The sequence below is a fragment of the Poecilia reticulata genome, chromosome 18, assembly GCF_904066995.2.
Source record: "Poecilia reticulata chromosome 18, P_reticulata-male-v2, whole genome shotgun sequence".
NCBI lineage: Eukaryota > Metazoa > Chordata > Actinopteri > Cyprinodontiformes > Poeciliidae > Poecilia > Poecilia reticulata.
This window is the reverse complement of record NC_088847.1, coordinates 14247957-14272834: the sequence shown is the minus strand read 5'-3', so window position 1 is coordinate 14272834 and position 24878 is coordinate 14247957. Positions and strand designations below refer to the sequence as shown.

At 39.7% G+C, this 24878-nt stretch overlaps 1 protein-coding gene across 4 annotated transcripts in view; it reads left to right on the top strand.

Moving 5' to 3' along the window:
* LOC103480437 (regulator of G-protein signaling 12-like) overlaps window positions 1-24878 on the top strand; it is a 46132-nt gene that overhangs the window by 3575 nt on the left and 17679 nt on the right. Inside the window, exons 3-6 of one of the 4 annotated variants that reach the window (XM_081600117.1) lie at window positions 1007-1099; window positions 20590-20611; window positions 23973-24142; window positions 24780-24872. In XM_081600117.1, coding sequence (XP_081456243.1) covers window positions 1007-1099; window positions 20590-20611; window positions 23973-24142; window positions 24780-24872 — 378 coding nt within the window. Of the gene's footprint in view, window positions 1-1006; window positions 1100-4709; window positions 5097-15275; window positions 15390-20589; window positions 20612-20790; window positions 22322-23972; window positions 24143-24779; window positions 24873-24878 lie in introns of those variants that run through there. The other 3 variants (XM_081600119.1, XM_081600118.1, XM_081600120.1) reach the window with 3 other exon arrangements.

Below are 24878 nucleotides of genomic sequence, written 5' to 3'. Positions count from 1 at the left end.
TGATTTTTAATTTCATCTTGATAGATCTTCTAAAACACAGATACTTTTTCAAAAATGTGTAAATGTTGACTGTTAACCGTGATGTGTAGGGGAAAAAAACTTCGATTATTATTTTTTTTCCTCCTTGTTGGTTTTGCCTTTGACCACAAGATGTCCCCATATATTCACATAGCTCCGGAAACAAGCTTCCCCTCTGGGAAACAGCAATGCACTTAAACAGATCCACTGGAGTGATTTCTCACTCTCACTCTCTCTCTCTCTCTCTCTCTCTCTCTCTCTCTCTCTCCAGCCGCACAAAGGGCTCCAATTAGGCCCCATGGTGAGAAATGTGTGTTCATTTAAAAAAAAAAAAGAAGAAAAAAACTACTCAAAAGTATGTGTGTTGGATAGGTTTGGATTCAAATGGCATCCTTTTTTTTTTTTAGATCGCATCACTGTATTTATTATGGTAATTTTCAAACTCAGAGCTAGATTGTGTGCCCCTGCTGCGATGTTAGATCTGAAAGAAGACAACTTTAGACAGGAAGCTGAGCAAATTACAGGGTAGAGCCCGTTTCATACATTGGTAATTATCTGCAATTCTTAAACTCTAGTTTAAACATCAGTCACAACCTCTGCTTTCATAATAATTGGCTGGAGTGTGGAAAAAAAGTTAGAACTCATTATCTTTTAAGGTAGTTCTGCCTCAGATGGACCGACTGGCTTTGATGGGATTTAAAATGTGTGATCTGTGCATGTGGATGAGACTTAAAAGTAATTTCTTACTTCTAGTTTACTTGAACATTTAGAGGAGTAACTCTGGTATTTCGCAATTGCATACTAAAACTGCAGACATGCAACTTATTACATTTTTTTTTTTTTTGCAAGTAGTTAAACACTGTTTCAAACTTGATATGTGTGTGATTAATCTAATACTGGTAAACTTGCTTCCAAATGGGGGAAAGTATGGTGCTCATTTAAACAGTACAGCAATTTGTGTTTTCTTTTCAACCTTCTCCTCTGATAGGGATCCAGGTTTTGGGGCATGGGTGTTGCCCGCGCCTCCAAGCGTCGTTCTTCCAAACGTCTCAGCATGGCACGATCTCTGGATGATCTTGAGGTAGGCAATCTTAATTGTTTATCTTCTTTTTTTTTTTTTTTTTTTTTTTACAGTAATATTTACTTAGGAATGCACTGATACGAAAATTTGGGTCACTATTGATATCTGATGTTAATATTGCTTGTCTAACCTACCTTCTTGAAACACATAGACAAATGACAACAAGATAGAAACAAACATCAGTTGTTAATATTGGCCCAGTTTTACGTTGTATGTTTAAAACAAATGACTAACATTGTACAATATTGATTTTATTGCCAATGTATTATGCATCACAAACATTTACAGTGAAAGAGAGACCTGCATTGCATAGTGCGGTCACAGTTTCAGATGTACGCACAGAGGCTGAAACATTAGTATTTATTGTTTATAACTCAGTTTATAAAGGAGAAAAACTCCTGAAACATGACATTGTGATAGACACTGATAAATGCTAGTGTCCTCCTGAAAACGTTCTTAGCAGCAGCAAGATAAGAGTTTATTAAAGACTCTAGTTGTGTCTATTAAGTTAGATAGCTTTAGAAAAATAAGCCTGTCTTGTGGAAAATGCTGTCGGGACAGAGTATTAGACATGTTAGCATCCAGTTACATAATTTATGAGTGAGTTAAGTGAGGCACAATCCCAAAACCAATCAGGCAATATAATTCTGATGAAGTGTAATTTGTCGGAATTGCAAGTGCCTGATATTGATTTTAAAGTATCAGATGGAGATTGGACGTCTGCAAATGCATATGTTGAAATGACTTCACTAAGCGATGAGTTATTTTAGTACTCAAATTTAGAGATTTGCTCAAATCACTTCTTCACCTGTGCTTGACCGGAAAAAAATTGAGTTTTTTTTTTTTGTCTTTTAATGTGGACTTTCAACCGAAACGTCACGCTTTTTGCTGCACCCTCAGTTCTCTCTAACCTTTCATTTCCGTTGCCTTGAACTCTGTTTGGTGCTCCACTCGTAGAGAGAGGTGGCTCACAAAGTGGTCTTTGTGTGAGTCAGAGGCATGGACCTGTTTGTTTGGTCTTGCTAATGAGCCCTGCTGCACATTCTGAATTTTGTGCTTACGTTGTCTCATATTAATGACACTTAACAACTCGCTCTCCCCCCTCTCCTTCCCTCTGCGAGCCTGCATTACTGATTCATATTCGCCTGCAGTTTACCTAATATGACCATTTTAAATGCACATGAAGAAAACAGAAAAACAAACCAAATGATTGCATGCTGTATTGTATAAATATGCATGAGTCATACACTCTGAGAGGGAGACCATAAACCTGCTTGTCAGATTTGCCTCAACACACACTGAACAGAGCTGTAGTTTTAAAGCTCCATCGTTAGAGCAGGTTTGACCCAGATGTGAAAATAACATTGCGTCTTTTGTTAGTAATTCACTATCCCGGTCAGTTTCATTTGCCGTCATCTTCCATGCATGTTTCAAGTATGTTGTGATGAGTTATGCATCTAAAGAGTTTTGAAAGTAGGCTGATGAGTGGTTATCACCCTGCTCAGTATTTTTATCTTCTTGATTGGGTTTAAATATATTTATTTCCTTTGGCTTCCAAGAAGTTGCAATTTGCTGCACATCAATCAATAGTGAAATTGCTTCTGAGTATCTTCGAGCAACTGATGTAGTGCTTTTCCTGGAATCATTATCTAGCTATAAGATTATGCCCTGGTGAATATAAATTGAGAGACTGTTAGTGGTTGAATAACATAATCCCTGCTTGTGTTGCTCTATCTTCTCTTCCCTATACCTTTAGTTTGCTTTGTTCACCAGTTTTATACCAGTGGTACATGTTCTTAACATCTTTCTGCCATGACAACTTGTCCTCTTCCATGGGTAGGACTAATCCACCATAAAAGTTTGAGATGGTAAGTGGATAGAGATTGTACACTTTTGTTTAGCTATGGGAAGTAAAATAAGTTTGGATATCTTTGTGCTTTCAGCTGCTTGTTCCTTCCTGGAAGATGGAAATTATTAGACTTCATAAGAGAATGGAAAGTGTAAAAGGAAGTTCATATGCAGCCTGGAAAAGTTGTGAAAACATAAATAGAATTTGATTTGATGTTCTATGTTTCATATCAAACATAGTTTTGAAATATCTAAATATTTGAAGTGTTGATGTGTTTTTCTTTTCTGGATAAGCATGGAAACACCAAGTATGGAAGTAATATTTGCATTTCAAGATTTCATTCCCTATCCAATTGTCATCCATCCACCCATCTTCCTTACAATCAGAAATATTTAAGGTTTCCTGTGGAAATGCTTTTCATAAATATTGGAAGATTGAGTCTTGAACGTATGGAATTATGATCTGAAGAACATGCCAAAAACAATGTTTCCGGCATGTTTCAATCTTAGTTAAAAGTTTTTATCTTGTAAAAAAAATATATACTTTTTAGTGGATTACAAAAACTCCACAATATATTCTCCTTGCAAATTATTTTGTATCAACTCCTGTTTGAAAAACACTCTGCATGATGTGCTATCATTTTCTGTGATTTATTGAACTCATAATCACAGTTCCCTCTTTTCTTTTTTTCTTTTTTTCATCCACGAAAAATCAATCAATAAGCACATGTTCAGTTTCTGGCATTTTGGTCGTCCATCTTCAGCCAAGGCTCACTCCTATGGAGAAAAGTTTAGTGGATTTCTTTAAGATGCACCAGTTGGAGAACTTTTGATTTACTATTTTTGATTTTTTTTTTTTTAACTCCTGACTTAAGATTTAGCGCAGGATCCTGTGGAGACCTTGCATCTCAACCTTAAACTGAAGCCATCAGGATGTTGTGAATGACAAGGTCAGCATAAATTCATGATAACGTCTGAATTAGTGCATGCATCTGGACTCACAAGGACATTTTGCTCCTCGTTACCTTCCACGGCAGACCTTTCTGGCCCTGGTTAGCCTTGATGCACGTAAACGAGAACAGAACAAACTGGTTCTGGTGGTCTTTTTTTTACTGGTTGGTGTGGCAATGGTTTGTTTAAGAAGAGTGAACTAATTCCCTTTGTTTTAATATGGCTGCTGCAAACAAGCCACAGTGTACTGCACATATGATCTGTTTGTGTTTGTTGTGCGTTTCTCTCTCAGTAGCAGGAGAAGCGGCTGATATTCCATGTCTGTTTTTGTCTGATTTGTTTTCCCCCCCCCTATAGCTCCGAGCACAGTGTTAGTCAGATCCTCTTTATGTTTGGGCATGTCAAAGAATGTTCTGCTTTGTATATTCTTGTCTTATTACCTTTCAGAGCTTGTCAGGCAGATGTCTCCGCATCCTACTATAGAGCTCCGATTTCAGGAGCGCATTTTCTCTTCGCAACCCCAAAACAGATGCTTGCACTCAGCAGATGACTGTGTGTTCAGCTCAGCGGAGATGACACCATTAGTCGGCTGCTCTGTCTGTGTTCACGCTGACTCTGCTCTGTCTTCGAAGGTGTTTTATAGCTGCATATGAAAACATCTGTTAATGTGAACTGCTAGAAAAAGCACACCGTTATCACCCTGCTGCGAGATCCGGGGCAATTTTTTTTTGCTCTTTGAGTGTCTCCTCTTAGGTGTGGAGGCATTAGCAGCACTTGTTTGCATGCCTGGAAGTAACATATCTATCTTGTGGGCGTAGCAGAGAATGCATGCGGACGCAGAGACAGTGAGGGAGGTAAATACAGAGGGGAGAGGGGACGAATTCACAGCAGAGAGGGAGAGAGAAAGACAGAGAGGGAGGGAGGAAGAGGAACCGGCATCAGAGGAAAGAGAGAGGGAGCTTTTGAACTCCCAGTAGCTGTCAGGATTTTCAGGCTCCTCTCCACGCGCTCGCCTCCTCCTCCCCCGTTCAGCTTCGTCTCTCTGCACTGCGAAGCGCACAGGCTCTCGCACACACGCTCAGTCGACATCCAGCGGATGGACTCTTTTACACGCACCAGCCGCAGGGACCAGCGCTGAAAACGAGCCAGACGCACGCACACGGGGCTATACATGGAGCAAACTTTAACTCTCAACTCTGTAAGTCGTCATATCTTCAGCTCTTTCTCATTCAGGCTGTCCGCCGATGCCATTTTCATCTTCCACACTTTTCCTTCTTGGGGCTCTGTGTGGCTCCTGTTGTAGCAGCATACAGTGGTTAGCTTGTGTGGTCTGTCAGAGGAATGTTTTGACCAGTGCCAGCTGAACTCCCATGTGTTGTATGATACACACACTGTGCTGCTGTATGAAGAAGCAGGATGTGCTGCCGCTTTATACACCAGGATCCAAGCTGACTTTCATTTAAGATCCTGAGACTTAAAGACGCTTATAAGTTTTTATGAGCCAGGCTTATGCTTATTAAATGCAGGGCCCTTTTGAATGAAGTGCGCTCTGCTGCACTTGCCCTGAGAAATGACCCAGTTCGCAGACGGCTGGCAGCACCAAGACAAGTTCCATTCAGTGTGAAGGACACAGAGATGCAGAGGTTGTTGCTGTCAGATAGGATTAAATTTGCTGTGACATTTAGTCGCTTTGTTTTGGGCTGTGATCACGTTGCAGCCACAGTTACGTTTGAACTTGAAGTGGTTGCCTGTGGTTCTACCTTACCCATATTTGGTTTGTGTAGGCATGTCCCTACTTTAATTGGCCAGCTTAGCAGAACTACACTCTGAAAGACCTAACCTATGAAATTGATGTGAACGTGTAGAAAAATTTACTTACTTTTTTGGGGTGGATTTAAGTCAATTTTTAGATTCGAGTTGAAATGGAGAACATTTAACAGCTAAAAGACAATTGAATAAACCAGGCAAATTCCAAAGAAATTTAATTACAATATTGTTAACAAGTTAATTTGTTTTAATAACTTTATTCTTTAAATGAAACGTATGAGCCTCCACTGATCACATATTCTAATTTGTTACAAATGACTACACATGGCCAATTTTGTCCATAGCATCTTGTCTTACCGATTAGCACAATAGTGGATTATCTTTAGAGATTAGCTGTGTTTCCTTTGGAGAATATTATATCCATAAATGTGTTCTCACTCCCTCAGAGCCTGAACGAACTTCATAACTGATAACGCATAGAAAACACAGTTCCCTTTTCAACAGCGTCTTAAGTTTCTGTACTTCCTCTGACTTCATTTACTGAAAGAGTAATAAAGTTTTCGTGTGTATATGAACAACTTCACATACAAATATTTTTTCTTGCCAAAAACAGCAAGGTTGTAAGTGTGTGTTGTTGTTTTTTTTTAACAATGCCTGCCTGAGCTTGCTAGCAGCTGTAACCTTAGCATTAGCTCAGTATTGGCTGAAGCATTATGCAAACCTTTGTAGATCTGTTCTAACAAGATTACATGTGAACATATAAGACAAAAATAAAACTTTTTTCCCCTGACAACCAACCCCAACAGGGATTCGCTGATCAATAACTTTTAAAAGCTTCCTCACAGAGTCAAGGAGCTGAGTTTGTTTGCAAGATTGACTTTAGCATCGGTGCAGTGGCTATACCAGATAAGGCCATATACAAACTTAATTTTTTGTGACACACAGAAACATTTTCAATCACAAGTCTTTCCACAGATTTTAGATTACATCGACCCCACTGCGCTGGGCACCCTAAAAAAAATGAGAATAAGGGTTGAATGAGCGATTATATTTACACACAGACAAACATGGTAAGTTTTTGTAAAAAGATTATGCCAGCCAATTAGTGGCACTGTAACACGGCCACAAACTTAGAATTCTGCCATGTTTGTAATTTGTCAGAGTGAGGCTCATGCGGGGGACAGAGAGAGATGACGCTACAACGTCATCGTTCCAAAAGAGACGGGGCTCTCAGACACACACTGAAACGTGAAACTGCTGTTTTGACGTTTTTCCACTCCGGCAACTGTTTTCAAAAATGATTGTTTCTAAACTCACATAACACCGAATCCATGAGGACACATAGCGGATACACCTAGTCTTATCTGAAAAGAGCCGAAGTCTTTCCACATGGAGAAAGACTTTGTTGAATTATTTAACTGAGTAATATTTAATATCCTCCAAAAAGCTTTTTTATTTTCAGTATACTGTAGCAATTAGGTCACGTAATGATTGATCACTCCTTGGGTTTTAAAGAGCTTTAAGGACTTGAAGTAATAATATACACTGTATTAACAAAAATTAAGCTTGTTTTGTTTGCTGATGTTTGATTTTGCACCTCATTATATTAATACTTGCCTTCATCTTGTTTCGATTTGGGTAATTGTGTATTCTTTGGGATTAGCGGTAGATTCTGGCCAACAAGACACTTTTATCTCTCTTGACATCACAAGGCCAGCTCTGGGAGGGGGGCAGTTTTGCTCATGAAGTGTCCCCAAGGCTAGCATTATGGGATGACATTTTCAAAATGTCTCCATTGTTGTCCCCTTTTCCACTTTCCTCTTCCCTTGAATATATATATATATTGCATAAACCTGCTCAGTTGTTATCCAGACCCACCAAACTGGAAGGAAAAAAACAAAACAATAATGCATCATGAGTTGGTTAGATGGTATTTAACTGTCCAGGTGCTCAGTGTATGAGTATGCTACATTCAGTAATCAGCTCAACAGATGTGGATGTGGTTTTGCTGAGCTTGCAGTTTGACCAAACCATAGCCACGGAAAATACTCACTATCTCTAGATGGAGACAAGCTGCTTCTCCATTCTTGGCTCATTTCTCACCATTGCCATGACATCATTTATCGACACTCAGGATTTTTTTTCCCCCGTTAACAACACTGCCCTTCATACTCACTCATCCTGCTGATTCCTCCTTGTGACCCAGAACTGTAGCTTCTCCAAGTGATTCATCTTCACCGTCTGTTTACCTTCCTCATTAGTACTTCTGTAATAGTTCTACTGCCAAGGGTGTGGAGGTTGCTCAATGTGTTTAGAAGGCCTTTTATTGGATTCCTGTTAACAGTGTAGACATGTCTGACATGCCATACACTGCTGACATTTTTTTTTCTTCTTCTTCTTTTTAATGCCAAAACATGTTTGCTTCAAATGCTTCTGCCTTGTGCAGAGTTGAGGGGATGGCTGATTGGCTTCAGGACAAGATGCTGCAGAATGAGCTCCAAGGTTATGTCTACTTCATAGTGTGGGAGTCATAAACTTGGATAGTTCAGACAGCAGCTTGGCCCAGAAGCACTGACACACACTTTCCTCTGTAACATCTTCCCTCTTGTAGCTTAAATAAAAAAGGTCTTGGTAATGTGCTCCCTTGTCATTCCCTGTCATCCGTTTCTCACAACACATACCATGTGTGACCACATCCTTCTCAGATGTAATACAAATTAGCTGAAATGCAGCTATGTAATGCTACATTACACCTAACCCTAACATAGCCTGTTACCCTCAAACCTTTGTGACCCAAGATGGCGCTCTTTCATTTGTCAGTATCATCTTCATTTATAATACACTTCAACACACAGATGTTGCTCAAAAGTCCTGCACAGGAACCACAATAAAAGTAACCTCAAGAGCAACAAAAAGGAGGGACATCAAACCAGATGATTAAAACAAACTAGCAAAATAAAAATGTTGGACAATAAATATATTTCAGTCGGACTCAAATGTTGGGCTCTGTTTAATTTGAAAGCCAGAAGTGAAACTTTAAAAGCATAACTCTATAGACTGTGAGCAGCTCCTGTTTAGAACAGCCACAGATGAGGCATGATTACCTCAGCTTGAGCTCGGTGTTGAAGATCTAAAATAGTTTAAAATATACCTGGAATATGACGGGCCAAAGCTGCTGTCCAAAAGCAAGCTTGCTCAATGCAGGGTGGCAAAATGAACTTAAAGTTACAGAGTGAGAGAGAAGAGACCCCACTGTGTCACCTCTTATTTATAGCCCAGGAAAACAAAAAGTCACAGATTACTACATAAGTGTTCCTTGGTATTTTGACGCATTTTAAATAGTAGAGCGCAACTTACAGAAATGCACCTTTTACATTTTATATTACAGAATAATTAGTAGTGTCAATACGAGTGACCCTGGTGGTTTTGTTAAAAGCAATTATTTCATTATATGGATTTTTCCCCAGTCGAATGAATATGCCTAAACAGTACTGCATTTGCGACTACGTTAAAGATCATAGTTTTTAAGTATTTTTTACTCACTTTTTCCAGAGTGCCAACAAGAGAGTACGGCAATAAAAATCTGTTGTTCTTTCGTCTTTTCTTCCCCCTGAAATTTGGCCACTCTACCTCAAGCACTGAAAAAGCAAAGTTAAACAGAAACATTTTAGTGGAACAACTCAAGATTTCCTCCGCGACCAAAATCATTTGGCAGCAAGCTCACTCAGACTTGCACTGCAAGTAAACAGTAATAACAGTTCTTGGTAACACTACGGCAACAAACAGTAAATATTTCAGGATGCCGATACTGCTTCATATCATGCGCCTCATCAAAGCACAACAAATGCACCCGCGATTATCAAAACATTCTACACCAAGTTTTATTTAGTCCAGTGGAAAACGGTGAGGATGGGGTGGGGGGCTAAAAAAGAGCTAATTATAAGTGTCGGGTTCAGGTTGGAAAGTCCATTTCTGCGGGGGTTTGAGAAAGGGGACAACAAGGGTGTGGTGGCATCTCATGTGGTTTATCCACTTCAGACCCTCCAGGCTCTTGCCAGCACAGTCCTTTCTCTGCCATAATAAATTGTGGTGGGAGGGGTCGTGATGAGTGCTTTTTCTTCCCCCCTGAAGTTACTCTGTTTGTGTAGTGAAGTTCCACTTTGCCTTTTGTTTCTTACTCGTTTTGTGTGTCACGCTACCTTCAATATGCTTGCCTAGCAGCATGCAGAGATCCTATAGAGCTGGATTTGTATTTGAGTTTTTAAGATTTCGAGTCTGACGCTACAGGCTATGCAAGTACAGGCAGAGGTATTCGGGGGGTGGGGGGGGTTTAAGGATCAAACCCTACATTGAGGTGAGACTGAGAAGTTCTGATACGGGCTAAAGCTTTGTGTTACCAACCCTGCAGCAAACTGAGGAGCAAAAAGAAAAGACTTCACCTCTCCTTTTGTTGAATAGCAACCACAGCTCTCATTGTCAGCCTTTTTCTTTTTTTTTTTATCATTTCATCTGTTTTTATTCTGACTTTCCCTATTGAAGGAATTGTTCTATTCTATTATTTTCAGCAACAAGTGCCTAACGCTCTTCGCAAATTATGATAATTCCAGTTTAATCCGGACAAAGAGGAAGAGCTTTAACCATCTGCTGTGCCAAACCTGGGCGAGTTGGGAAACAGGCAGTAGATTAGTGACGATCGGAAGGATTAAGAGCTGAAACATAGTGACGTCGGCCTGTGTTTGCATGCAAATCGTCCATGCACCTCTGTGAGCAACCCATTTGCTCACAGGAGGGATTACAGTGAAAAGCCATGTCTCCCTATGCAAGTCTGGAGTGTTTACATGGGTCATGGTCAAGCGCCAGACATGGGCGCTCAGCTCCTTTAAGGTACTTTAAAGAGGATCTGTGCAGGAAGGCAATTAGCTTAGATGAGTTTCTCAGGTAATCTGATACAATGAGTGATGTATACCACAATGCCACTTTTTCCTCAAATCTTTTCATTGCCTCCTCTCATATTGTGAATATTAGTAACCCCGATCAAAAATGGGTGTATTATTGGAACCAACCTTTTTTTTCCTCACAGTCATACCCCCAAAATCACAATTTCACAGTTTGAGTTTAAAGATAAATTATTGAAGTCTTTTTTTTTTACAAAAACAGAACATTTACTGGTTAATAATGTATTGATATAATGAGACAAACATAGATAGCAATATTACTTAGTGGATGTGCTATCTGAAAATTATTGATTTATTATTCTCTGGACAGATGAGACCACAATCGAGCTTTTTAGTTTAATTGCTAAGCATTATGTGTGGTGGAAAACAAACACTGGTTGTTACCTTGAACACACCATCCCCATGATGGTTGGGGATGCTTTTCTTCAACAAGGGCAGGGAATCTGGTCATCGTTAATGTGAAGATTGATAAAGCTAAACAATGTTCAATACTCAAAGAAATATGGGGTCAGGGGTGGCCCCATATTTCTTTGAGTATTGAACTCAAAGAAATACTCAAAGACTCAGTCAAAGTTCAGACCTCAGTCTAATACATATCTTGAACAAAATTTGATATTGATGCTCACTGAACTCACCATTGAATCTGACTGAATCTAAGCACACTTAATATTTACTATTTTGTGTTGATCTACCACATTAAATCCTAAGAAACACATGTTTGATTGTAATCTAAGAAAATGCTAAAAAAAGAAAAAAAAATAGAACACACTTTTCAGGTACGCTAGGGTTGTAAGGCTAATCAGATGCATACTTGCTTGTTATGTTTGATTTGCCCAGATTAAAAAGAACACACACAAAAAAAACCCAATAAATCTGACTGTCTATCAAATCAAATTCATTTTCATTGAATTTGGTGTTCATGATAGATAATTAATTATTTAATCTATGATTAAATATTGTCATCGAGAGCTTCAAAAGTCCCCAACCCTCTACATTTCCTTTGCTTCCTCTCAATCCTTGCATGATCTGGGAAGAAATGTGTCTTCCATTTTATCAGTTACCGCGCCCTCGCTCTCCCTCGCGCCAGAGGAAGTTGGCTCTTTCTTGTTGTTTTTTTTCCTGGGGGTAGATTATCTGCTTCCACAGATAGCAAACCTTGATTATTTTCAGCCTTTTTGCAGTCAGGACTGCTCGGCGGAGCACTTACCATGCAATTAAGCCTTGTGACAAGCGCTAACTATCGATGCCAGGAACCCTGTCTGGAACTGTTTCACGAATCGATTGAATCAAGCCGAGCCTCTGCGCTCGCTTTTTTTATGTTCTGTCACAAGCACCAAGGAGTAAAGTTATAAAGTTGCTTTGCTGCCGGCGTTCTGTCGAGACAACGTTTGCCACTGTTGGACGTATCACCTTGCAGCAGTCGGCTTTCTGTGTGACGGAGGTCAGAGGGCAAAATCAGACCTGCAGGGCGGAAATGGGCCGCTCTGTGTCTGGAGATTCATGTTACTACAGTTATTGATGACTCAGCTCACTACTGGGTTCAGCTTCCAATTACTACATGACAGGCGTTATCGTCACATGAAAGCATTTTCAATCCCTTTCTGTGTCACAATACTGAGCTCTCGCCTCAAGAACACAGTGGGATCATTAGACTCAGAGCTTTCCGGAGCACCAGGAGCTGTTCTAGTGCAATTCATAATTATAAAGTCTTCCAGCTGCAGCTAGGGCGCATCAAAGGCATTGTAATTGACTTTGTAAATTTGTGGCTGCTTACAGAGGGGAAATCCTGAAAGTAATAGAAAATTTCAGCTCAGCTTCTTTTGCTTCAACGCATCAAGTTGGAGGGCTGCTAGGAGGCTATGTTTTGACCAAAAATACGAAATCTTCTCTTTCGTCAGAACAAGACTGCAGCAGTTTTTCAGTGTTAATTTTTGTTGGCTAAAGAGCTTAAAGAACTTCAGCTGCTGGGTGATGTGTTGCTATCTTGCAAGAAGTTGTGTTCTCTTATCAAATATGGGGGGGAAAAAATGGATTTGCACATTTCTGCTCGGCTTGTTTTTACAGCAAAACGGAAGGTCTCTGAGACGATCTCTGTGTGGGTGGTTCTGCTTTGAAACTGCTGTGCCATTTAAAGATATGCAGGATGACACAGTGACTCCTCAGCATTTGCACTTTAATACATTTTGAGTTGAAATCCCGTTGGCCGCAGCCGATCGTGACTATGAGGAAGGACGCTCGCTGTTCTATTCATGGCGCGGCTACACACACACGCACATTAAACTGTCTGCGGCCCTTATCTTTCATTGAAACATTGTGGAGGTGTGAAGACTTCCAAGCGTAGGAAACATTGATGATTGAGTCAAGCACATTTCTTTTTTTGTGTAGACACAGGAATCTTAAGGGCTGCGCATGGACAGTTTAAAAAGTACTCTGCTTGTTCTTGTCGGGGAATTCACATACCGAAATATACAGCAGTCTTCACATGTATTGATCACCTGATAAAAATGTGTGAAAGCCTTTAGAAAAACAACAACAACCACCTTGAGAAATTTAGAAAAAAAACAAAAAACCTGCAGCTTAATTTTAGTATATTTAATCATGGTAAAAGAAGTCCTGATTTAAGAAGTAACAATTTTTTTTTTTTTTTTTTTTTTGCAGTCACCAGTGCAGTCAATTTAGTATGACTGGAACTAAAAATGAGCTTTCTATCTATTTTTCAAACTTAAAACATGAAAATTAGAGATTTTCAGACTAAATAAAATACTTAAAATGCATCCTTTAATGAATCAAACAGTGTCAATAAATACTATTTCCTTTCATTTTAGGACATAAAACTACAAGCTTAAAGCAGCAGAATGTAACTTTTATATTAAAGAAAATGTGGCGTAGGGGAACTAACAACGCCTCCAGTCCTTGACATGGTCGTCAAGGATTTGAGTCCCGGCCCGTTGACTTTTCCAACATGTCTTCACCCTGTCTCCAATCTAGTGTGAAATTAAGGCCACCAAATGGATTCTTAAAAAGTGTCTTTTTACATATTTGTTAAAATTATCATTATTATTATTATGTCTTGATGGTATAATATGAAACGGATCACCTTTTAACCAGGGTGTCTAAACAGAAGCTAAACTTTGGGGTCTGAATTAATTTAATAGACATAAAGGACAAAGTTGTGATTGATAGAGGATACCATGAAAGTTATCCCATAAAACTTTTTTTTCTTCTTTATATGAAAATTTTTCTGAGGAATTGGATGTCACAGCCTTAAAGATTCACTGTAAAGCCAATCTTTTACTATGTCTTTTATTTACAGCGCCGCAAAGAGGGTGATTGACATCGCTAAGACCCGCCTCCTGGCTCTGATTGGTTGTTTCTAATTAGCACTGGGAGAAGGCAGAGGAAGGAGCTTGGTTTACTTTCACGGATTATCTGTCTCATACCATACTGTCACAACATAGTGACAGTTTCAACAAATATGTAAAAAAAATATTTTTACAAAAGTTACATACTGCAGCTTTATGTAATCTACCTGTAACTGAGATATAAATGTATATTAGCAATGGAAAACGATCTAGTCTGGTTGGTTTGCAATTAAAAGGTCACTGTAAAAACACATCTCTTGATTTAAAAGCTTGTTTTTTCATTTTAATTGTCCTCATTAACGGTCGTAATTCATGTCCTTCCTCCGTCTCGAATCGCTTCTCTTTCTACAAATTTTTTTTACCCGCATCAACTCCTGAGATCGACAAGGCACTGCACGCTTCTGGCCATAAATGCAGCCATTTTCCAAAGCTGTGGTAAAACCTAATCATCTTAGGAATAAACACCGTCTTTGCAAAGCTGTTAATAAATACTCTATCTCATATAGTTTTTACATGTTCAACAAGTTCAGCGTCTCATCCTAAACCCCACGGGGCCTATTTCAAAATGAGACTGCTCCCCGTGCAGATTTTGAGGAAATGTGGTGGCAGAGTCCTGCTGTGGAGTGAATGATTTATTTCCGAATAAATATGTGTATATATTTAGATCTCGCCGCTACATGTGCTCAACTGCGAGCAGAAAGCACTAATTGACACGACTTTCTGATGGGCTTGCAGGAGGGAAGCTCTGCGACGGTGGATAACGAGGCTCGAGTTCAGCTTGTGATCCTACCTAACTTTCATTTAGATTGAACAAAAATTCATGTGGTCTCAATTTAAACTGACTCAGTGTTTTCTGCTCCCTTTGAGAGCGCCCCGACTGGAGACAAAGGAGCAAGCGGGGGCAAGCCACTCCGCTTTTTCTAAATAATGAGTGTGGATTTTGCGCCCGGGAATAAATGGGGGGGTTAATTTTCCCGATTCCTTCATGCCACTTTTGACAGAGACCGTGTGTATTGTGAGGCAGGTTACCATAGCAACAGCTGCAAAGTAAGAAAAGCTTTCGTTCCCTCTTCGAAAGTACCCTCGAACTCCCTCCTTCCCCCTGTTCTGATTTTTCTTTCTTTCTTTTTCTTTTTTTCCATCCAGTACCTTGTCAAGTCTCTTCCTCTTTCACCCTCCCTTTCTTCCCCCTTTCTCCAACTTGTACAGACATGGTTTGCTGAGTTTTTGGGTGGGGAATGTTCAGGTATGCATTAGCACATGCACACACACACACACCCACGCACACACACACACATGCACACACACATACAGAGGTCCTGCCTGTATGCCTCTAGTGTAACAGACCAGGGAACAATGAGTCTCAAAAAGAGACTTTCCTTCAAGAGGAGCTGGAACTTCAACACTGTAAGTAAACAGTAGGCTCCCCGACTGAGCCTCCTCTTCCTCTAAAGCTCGAAGAAAGGAGACTCCTTTTGTTCAGTCAGCTGTTTTTCTCATTAATCTCCGTCTCTGTCGCTCGTCTCTTTCTCTGCCCAACTTAAAACAGCTGTCTGTGTCGGCTTGGACCTGCGGTTGTTAGCGGCGTGTTAGAATCAGCCTCGGCTTGAGTCAAAGTTTAGTTTTGAAATGTCTGAGTACATCAAAGTGTGCGAAAACAGGTATAGGTAATGGGTAAATAGCCCAAAGTCTTAAAGATAATAGAAGTCTCTTTTGAAACATCTGAGATACCCCGTGAGGGAGTGGTGCTCGTGCACTTAATGTTTCCAAGATTTTCTCAACAATTTGTGTACTTTTTCCTTTCCACTCGTTTCATACTTTTGCCACCTTTTGTCTCTGAGTGATGCCCTACACTAATACACCTTGTGGTGTGTTTACGATTCTGGCTATACGGTGGGAAGATCACAGAGAAACCTCCCCTAACCAAAAGCCAAGTCACGGGCTTTTCAGATCTAGCATGTTATCCGTTTATTTGACCTCTGAAGAGTCTAGCTGGAAGGTTGGACATTTAAACTACTGTCTTATGTAAATGTTGCAGAGCCACCCACACTGAGAAGTTTGTTATTAGAGGTGCCAACTGTGGAAGAGAACATATGGACAAGTGGTGACTGTCTACGCGGATCATCGCTTTAGTCAAAATACAGACTAACCAGTTAAAAAAAACAACAACCTTTTTTTCACTCCTTACTCAATACAAATAAAACTTTGTGATTTCTTATGCAGCTATCACTGCCATTAAGTGATCTGCTGACTTTACAGGGTCCTGATTATTTTGCCCCTTCCTATTTAAAGGTTTGGTCCTGTCTGCTTTGAGAGATTTTGCAATGACAATTTCCTCCCCGGAAATGGGACACTTTGTACCTGCTTTGACTACTGGCAGTAATTGTCTGTCATCTACTCATTGTCTTCTGTAAGAAAATGTTGTGTTATGAGTAAAATTTTCCAGCAGAAGGTCACTTAAAATTGTTATATTTTCATCAGGGTTCATAATGTATAACAGTAAATAGTAATTGAGTATAATACAAAGATCGAAGATAATTAAATGTCTTATGAAAGACAAATGAGAGAGGAACCCTGTAGATAGTATTTTAAAGTGCTCAACACTCATACACAATGGTTCAAGTGAAATGGTATGAAGTGGTTTGTTTACAGGTACTAACTGGAAATATTAGGAAGTGAAATGACAAATTGACTTTGAGAATTATAATTTTTTTGCGACAACTTCCCATACTTTCTCAAATTTAAAGTTTGACATCTTCAAAGTGCATCTTTTCATGTTAGAAATTCAGTGTTTTCTCCTCAAGCTTTTTTATTATTACCATTATTATTTGTGATTTTAGGTTCATGTTTTGGGTTGTTAACTTGTTGGGGGACCAGAAGCTGCTGCTGAGACTGGACAGTACAGAACAATACATTTCAACCCAGGAAACTTCACTTTCTGAGATGCACAGATTCAAGGTTCCTTTAGCCAGATGCAGCCCCTGTTTTGTGTCTTTCTTGGGTCTCCTATCTTTTTCTGTCAGACAGTGACATCCATTGATGATGGCTTTCAATGGTTCAATGTTTCTCTATTATTTGATTGTCATTCCCATTAGCTTTGAGTTTCATTTCACAAGACTTGGAGGCTGGGTTCTTATTGCAATATTCTTGATATAAAATCTTAACTTTTTATATCAATGATCTTCTTTCCAAGCTCCTCAGATATATTCCCCCCCTTTCTGCATCTGGCCTTTGGTAAGAGTAAGGTAATATTTTAGTAACATCAAAGTGGGTAGCAAAATCCAAGGCTATGTTTGTTCCTTTTAAATAGGTTTTTTAAATAGCTGCTAAAAGCTCGGGGGTGCATAGGAAACTAATTGGGGTTAAGTAGCTTCAAACATGACAATAATGCAAGGATTAATTGTCTCTTTAGGGGGAGGATCTGGAACCTCATTTGGCTCTGTAGACCTTTCACATTTATCTTAATAAATTTGGTGAAAAATGATGTAGAATGAACAACGCTTTTTAAGTATAGCATTTTATTCAGTTTAGTTTTTTCATGGAACAAGTTAATTAAATTTCCACAAATGAATTACACTAAATGGGCCAGCAAATTAAAAAAAAAATCTACTTCTCCTTCAGTAGGTTGTGTTTTTACACAATCACACACAGATATGAACATCTCGGAAGAAAATGTATCCATCCTCTTTTCACTAAAGTTTTATTTTTCTTGATTTAAAAACCTAGAAATAGAAATGAAGTGACTGATCTTTAAAACGACAACAATTATCCTATTATAAATATTTCTATGTTAGCACTTAGCACTCCTAGCATAGTCAAAACAACAGTCTGAGTATCCTTTCATAAAATGTATATCACTACACCCCGAAATTTCTAAATGACTGCCAACAGCACCAGATATGTCATATTTTATAAGAGACAAAAGTTGAAAGCTCCAAATACTGAAACAGAATAACTTTACTTTGGTCACCCTGCCTGTTATGTTCTGAAAGTATTGCTCTCTCTCAGCCTTATCATGTCTCCCAAAACTTAGTAACGATTTGCATAGCTTTTTAAATCTCTGCAATTCCTCATAGTTAACATTAAGCTGTTTTTTTCAGTTTCCACATCCACACCAAACAGTGTTGGTATCAGCCTGATCTGGTAGCACTGAGTTGTAACGCTTTCACTGATTAGTAAAATATTATACCTTTTGACCACCAATCAGCACTGATAGAATAGGACGATACCAATTAGGATATCTTTGTAAAAATAAACAATACACAACTTATTTTTACAAAAATATTGGTTTGCTTTTTACATACAAAAGAAATCCTGGTACATATTATTGCCTCCTATGAACTTTTAAATCAATTTTCAGGAGAAATGAAGCATTTTCTTATGCTGAAAGGGGTAAAGCTAAGCCAACGCTAATCAAATAGCTAGCACAGCCAAGTTTCCATAGAAGCTAAACTTTATTTGTTGTCAGCCGTTCGATCTTTTAGCCTTATTTTATGCCTCTGGCATGAGTACAGCTGCAACAATGAGACATTGCATCAACTCCATGTGTCAGAACGGCGTGATTAACTGGAACTCTCCCACTCTTCTCTGAGCAACCTCTACTCTTGCACAAAGTAGGTATTTATCATATTTGTCAGCCATACATTTTCTGTTATAGGCCCTTGACCCTGGAGGCATTTCTAACTGCTAAAACACCACCTCATAATTTCAGCGTTTAACCTGTGGACCTTTTGCTCGGCCAAAACCAAAGTTGACATCATGCTGTGTGACAAGATGTCTGCCCTGTTCTCCAGAGTGAACTCTGCCCGTGTGGAGTCAGAGCATGAGGTTTTGCCATTTTTAGATCCAGAGGGACAAACAGATGTAGTGGGTGCTCTCTTTCTTTTTTTTTTTTCCTCTCTCTCTCTCCTCTTTCTGCTTCTCTCTTCTGTTTCGGGGTGTTCTTCATGTTGGTCCTCCCCTCCTGTGATTATTGAACACATGCTTAGCCACCACAGAAGAAGCGGTTTTTAGGGTGTTGACGATTGTAAGGGTGGATTCAGCAGCACGGTTGTAAAAGAGGCTGTGACACGCAATTAGTGGTTTGGTGGTCTGTGTCTGATTGAGATTTTACATGTGGCCGGTCCTGGAATAGAACCGAACGTCATCTCCCCCCCTGTGTGCTTTCAGAAGGCCAGTTGGGTCTACACAGAAGTTCACGTGAAATCGTTTTAGTATTTAGTTGTCAAATTAGCTCTCCGACAGCTTTCGCTTTACTTCTTCTTTTTTTTTCTTAACATCCCAGCTCTTAAAAAATTATTTAAAGGCTAAATATCTGTGTTCCTCATAAAGCCTGTAAAAGAAAAAAACCTTGTTTGTGCATTTTCTCAGCTTTGCATATTCTCACTTTGAAGTGGAAGATCAGAAAATACCCCACTGCAAATAGTCTCTCCGTTTTCAGATTGTGTCCTCCAACGCACCAGTCCTTTGCGAGCGTTCTTGAACCGAGTCCCAGGATATTCTTCCCAGCATTTAAATATAATGGTGAAAACAGCTTGACAGTTTGGGCTTAGAATGTTCCTCAGCTTGCTCTGCACACACTCAAAGAAAATTACATAAGTGAGTATACTGTTAACATTGTCCTTTGTTTTTAGAATATCACAAAACCAAAGCTTATTTCCTTTTAAGTGTTGTTAACTGGAAGTAGAAAGATTTTAATCAGAGCAAATTCATGTCGCAACATTCGCGGTTAAGTGCTGCCGCGTCATGCTTTTGCCCTCAGTAACACATTACAAGTATCTACAAACGTTTGATTTTAACGTCAATGCAGAAATGCTTATAACTTGACAGCTCGGAAGCCTAATCCCCAATTCTTGACGGGCTGCGAATGTGTGAAGGTGTGATTTTTGCAGCAAGCCTTTTCGCTGGAATACTTTCTGATGCAGGAATAACACCTCCGCTGACGTGCGAAAACGACTTCAGTTTACAGTTATACAACGCCGAAGGACCCAGAAAACAGAAAGAGGAGCTAGAAAAACTTCTACGCTAAAGGAAAAGAGCAAAAATGACCGTGTGGATGTTGGTTTTCGAAACAGTCATGCAAGTAATTATGGAGGATTCAACGTTTGGCTGCCATGGCTACCTTGTGCGATTGCTCAGGGGCACGGGTCACTCACTCCCTGCATTAGCAAGTAAAAAGAGGGCCATTGCACCCACTGATGGCCTCTCAAGTAGACAGCCTTGATGGGTCCTTGTCGTTGTGACTGCGTTGAGAAGGAATGCACTGCAAAGAGGGGAGGGAAAGGGTGGGTACTGTGTGTGTGTGGGGGTGTGTGCGTGCGTGCGTGCGTGCGTGCGTGCGTGCGTGCGTGCGTGCGTGCGTGCGTGCGTGTGTGTGTGTGTGTGTGTGTCATGGAGGCCAAAGGTCCTCCCACGAACAAACGAGCGGGCTGGTGGAAGGTGCAGACTCACACTTCCAGAAAGCAAACCAGGGAAAACGCACACCTCAAAGCAGCTGGTTGTGATGCCAGAGGAAACTCTACCAGCAGATCAGGCTTCAGTCTCTTCTCTTAGCACTGTGGGTCATGAGGGCAGCCTCTCATTCATGTCTCTCTTTGTTCTCTTTCAGTCTGCAGCTTCTTCAGATGGTGGTGAGTACAACTTACTTTTTCTATGTAAAAATCAATCCAATGTAAATCCTAAGCTCTCCTTTTAATCTATCCATTTTTTTTACTAACTCAGTAAAACTCTTGCAGCCTCACCAGCATTCTGTGTTTTGTTCATTTGCAAAGTACAAAATTATAAAAAAACTTTAAAAAAAACTAAAAAAAAAAAAAAACGGCCTAATAAATGTCCCTCTCTGGGGATGGTGTGTTCACTGCAGGCAGTATGCCTCATTAACAAAGGATGTTTGTTGAGGGTGTTTGGGGTTGCTGTCGGGTTAGCGCCCATGCTGTCTGGTCGTCGTTTTTTATAGCGCTTTTGGCAGCACTCTCAAGTCTGCAGCAAAGAGTTCAGCTGAGCTCCTTTTGTTACTGCTGATGTGGCTCAGACCCTCTTTAAAGTTGTAAGGAAGATCCCACAGCTTTGGTCATGTTGCATTAGAGCAATAGTTTGGGTTCTCTGAAGATATTCTCTCTAAAGTTGACAAAATTAGTTTCTTTACTTAATGTAGACAGATGCAATAGCTCAGCAAGAAGGTAGAAAAATGAAGAAATACTCTGAGAAGTGGAACGCTAACAGCTGCTATGATGTGTTAATGAATTTTAGCTACTCAAAACAAACATAAACTTGAAATATTGATATCTATGGGGCGAGGCGTGGGACAGTCTGAGATTGTCACACCATAGTAACCTTGAGTAAAAATACCACAGTATCAGTTATTACACAAAGAAATTGCATAACATGATTAAAAAACAGCTTGTGAATCATCTTATAGCTTTGCAGCTGTAGATTAACAGTGGAGTAGCATTGATAAGGGAAACATCCTGGACCCATTCAGTTTTCACATATTGGGACTGGAGATCTTTCAATCTGCAACATTTTTTATGCTTTTATTTCAGACACCTTACTGACACTGAAACTTGAATCAATTGCACCAATTTGAGTTTGGTTTAAATGGCTAAAATCAGTCAAAAACAATGGTTTACTGAGTGATTAACTGTTAGTTTTTACTGCTCCTGGGATTTATTCACCTAAGCTAGAAACTCACAGCGTAATGACATCTTTCTACATGTATGGGGTTAATGCTGTAAAAAAAGAAAAAATTTTGCTGAAACTACAATAAAAAAGATTTCAGTCTGTTTAGTAAACTCGAGCAAATGACTTGTCAGCTATACTTAAACAGCCGCTCTCAGTAACACAGTCTAACAGATGGTTTTATGGTGTTGAAATAAATAAACCCACACCAAGTTTCTGTATGTAGTTTTAAAAACACTCCTACTGAGTCAAAGGAACTCGCACTAAGAGTGGGTTTAAAAGGTCACACTGAGGCCTTAGTCATACTCTCTGATCTCGGCTACTATTTATGGTGGTTGTTTTTTTGTTTTTTTTTTAACATTTTTTTTATTTCACAAGGTCATAGATGAACTGTACCTATTTGTAAATCCTTCCCACTCATGCTTGCGTATTAGCAGCATGAAGACATGCATAGCTGCAACTTAAAAAAAAAACAAACAAGTGTGTTTTTGAGACCAGGCATAAACCTAATTCCTGTTGTCCGTGGCGACCAGTTAACTGCTCAGAATGAGAACGACTGTGCATCTGTAACCAGCTCCGCTGTGACCTTTTTGTTTTCACTGAGCACCCCTTGTTTGGTCTGCCCACAGCTCTCAAGTGGCCATCTGCCATCATGATAGCAGGTACTGCTCAGGCTAAGGTGCTACTTTAGTCGCCCACCAGTTGCTAAATAGTTGCCCGCTCTTACTCCTTGTGTCCCTGTAATCAGCCACAACCCCCGCCCCACTCTCTGCTCCTTTTATGATGCTCTCTTTTTGTCTCTCCGTCCCTATAGCAACATCTGCTGTTTCTTTTACTTTATATTTTTCATTAGTCCACTCTAAACATTTCGGTTCTGCCACAAAATTGACCAGCAGGACAGCAACTGCGAACCTCAGTGTGCAATTTTGAAGAAATCCTTGCTTATAATGAAGCCGTGGTTTAAGTACTTATATAGTTTTAGTCTGTTGTTGTACAGGAAACTATATAAGCAATAGAAACAGTCAGAAAAGGGTTGGCCATTTAGCACCCTCCACAATTATTGCCACAACTCGTAGAGCTGTGTAGAAAAGGCTTAAAATATGTAGTTGCTATGACGACTTGGTGACCCTAAGATGCTACTTCGTCCTGCGATCAGCTTTGGAAGTTTTTTTATTATTATTATTATTGTTATTTCCCTTACCATCTTTTTTATAGAATGTAATGGTCATCATTCAGCCTCATTTGTTCTAGTTGTTTAAAAATGTTTTAATTATTAACATGTTTACTGTTTCCCATCTTATCTGTCTTACTTGAATGGCATTTTTTTTTTTTTTTGTCTCCCATTTTTTAGCGTTATGGGCCTCTTTGTCAGGTCATGTTTATGGTGAACTATTTATACTCAAATTTCAGATTTTGTGAGTTCTGGTTGGAAATAACACCCCTTGAAAACTGTAATCACAGTGAGGGAAAGTGAAAGAAGTATGTTGTTTTCTTCTTGTGTTGCTGATAGTAGCACCCCAACAATTAGCAAACCACACTGCTCCTCAGACTCACAATTACATGTGTTTCGTACCTGTGTGGCACAATTCGCAGATCCAAGCTGTGACTCCAAACTAAAATTGCACCCTAGAAAAAAGGGAAATCTTAGAAAATTACTATCCCGATCTCCTACAAAAACCTACAAATTTCAGTTGCATTTATTTTAAAGTTGCTCGATATACCAAATTTCAACTGCCATCTAAATATCTATGTGTACAATGTCATAGACAGGACTGCTTGGATAAAGTGTTCATATAAGTGCCATTTATGTAAATTCTGGTCTATATTATTTCTGGGCGTTTTGATAGGAAAAAGTCAGAAAATTGTGGATTACATGTTATTGTTGTGGTTATTATTGTGGATTATTGTTATCCCAATAATCTGTAATAGTACTGCAAAGATACATATGTTCTCAATATCATGCAGACCTCATTTTGTTTATAGAAATAGCTGTGGTTGATTTAATCAAAAACTGTTTCCAGAACCAGTATTTCTTTACTTGCTGAAATAAATGTGCTCAAATTCAAGGTTGGATTTTCTTAAATATTCCATGGGATGTAAAAAAAGATTTTATTTAAAGGCTTTTTAACACGTCTTCATCAAGGATGTGAAGGTTTGCGCACGGAGCTGTATGCTCTGTCTAATCGTCATGGGAAAAAATGACTATTCTTTTTTTACATTTTATTTCCTTGACTGTGTGTAATAACACTCAAGGGTTTTAAGTAAATAACATTTTTCAGTTTCCTCTTCCCTGTTACATTTTTCTTCTTGCAGACTACAGTGGAATCCAGCTGCAGGGATGCTGCAGTCATAGCAGCCTGACCAGCAATGGCAGTCTTCCAGGGGCCGGCGGCCATCGGGGGTCCGCAGATCATCGGGTGGCCGGCTGGTCCACCTGCTTCGAGCGGCTTCTCCAGGACCCCGTGGGTGTGCGTTACTTCTCGGTAAGTCGATGTAAAGTTTCTCTCTGACCGAATTGAAGACGTTTTCCCAAAGTTTTCTGGGACAGATTATGCTGTAAAAGAGTGTGAGAAAACGTTTTTATTGGTTCTTTTGTTCTTTGTGGAGAAAAATTGTCCAGAATTGTGGCTGTAAAGATTCAACCATTCTGGCTTGTATGAGTCCTTGAGGAATTGGTTAGTTATGAATTTATACCTTGGGGGTTTGCACTTGCTTTAGCCAAAGTCGGAGCCAACAGTGTTCATATCTACATAGTCATGCATTGTGTGCTGGGATTTGCAAATGGTTCCAGTTCAGAATAGTTGATCAGAAGTCATCCTTTTAAGCAGAGCCACCTTTGTTGTACTGTACTCTGTCCTCCCACACTAAAGATGTTTCGTTGAACGCAGCCCATGACACCTTCAGAAAGCTCGGCGATAAGTGCTGGCTTCAGAGATCCACCTCCTTCCACACTGATCAGCTTCTCTCGCCCACGCCATCCTGCGCCCACACTTACAATACACCAGTCTTCACCCAGTAATTTCTGCCCTCACTAATGGTCTCAACAGCAACAGCTCTGGGTGAGACAAGAAAACAATCGGCTGCTTCCGATTATATAAAACCTCTGGTTTGCCTCCACAGGAATTTCTCAAGAAAGAGTTCAGTGAGGAGAATATCTTGTTCTGGCAGGCCTGCGAATACTTCAGTCATGTCCCTGCAACAGACAAAAAGCAGGTAAGA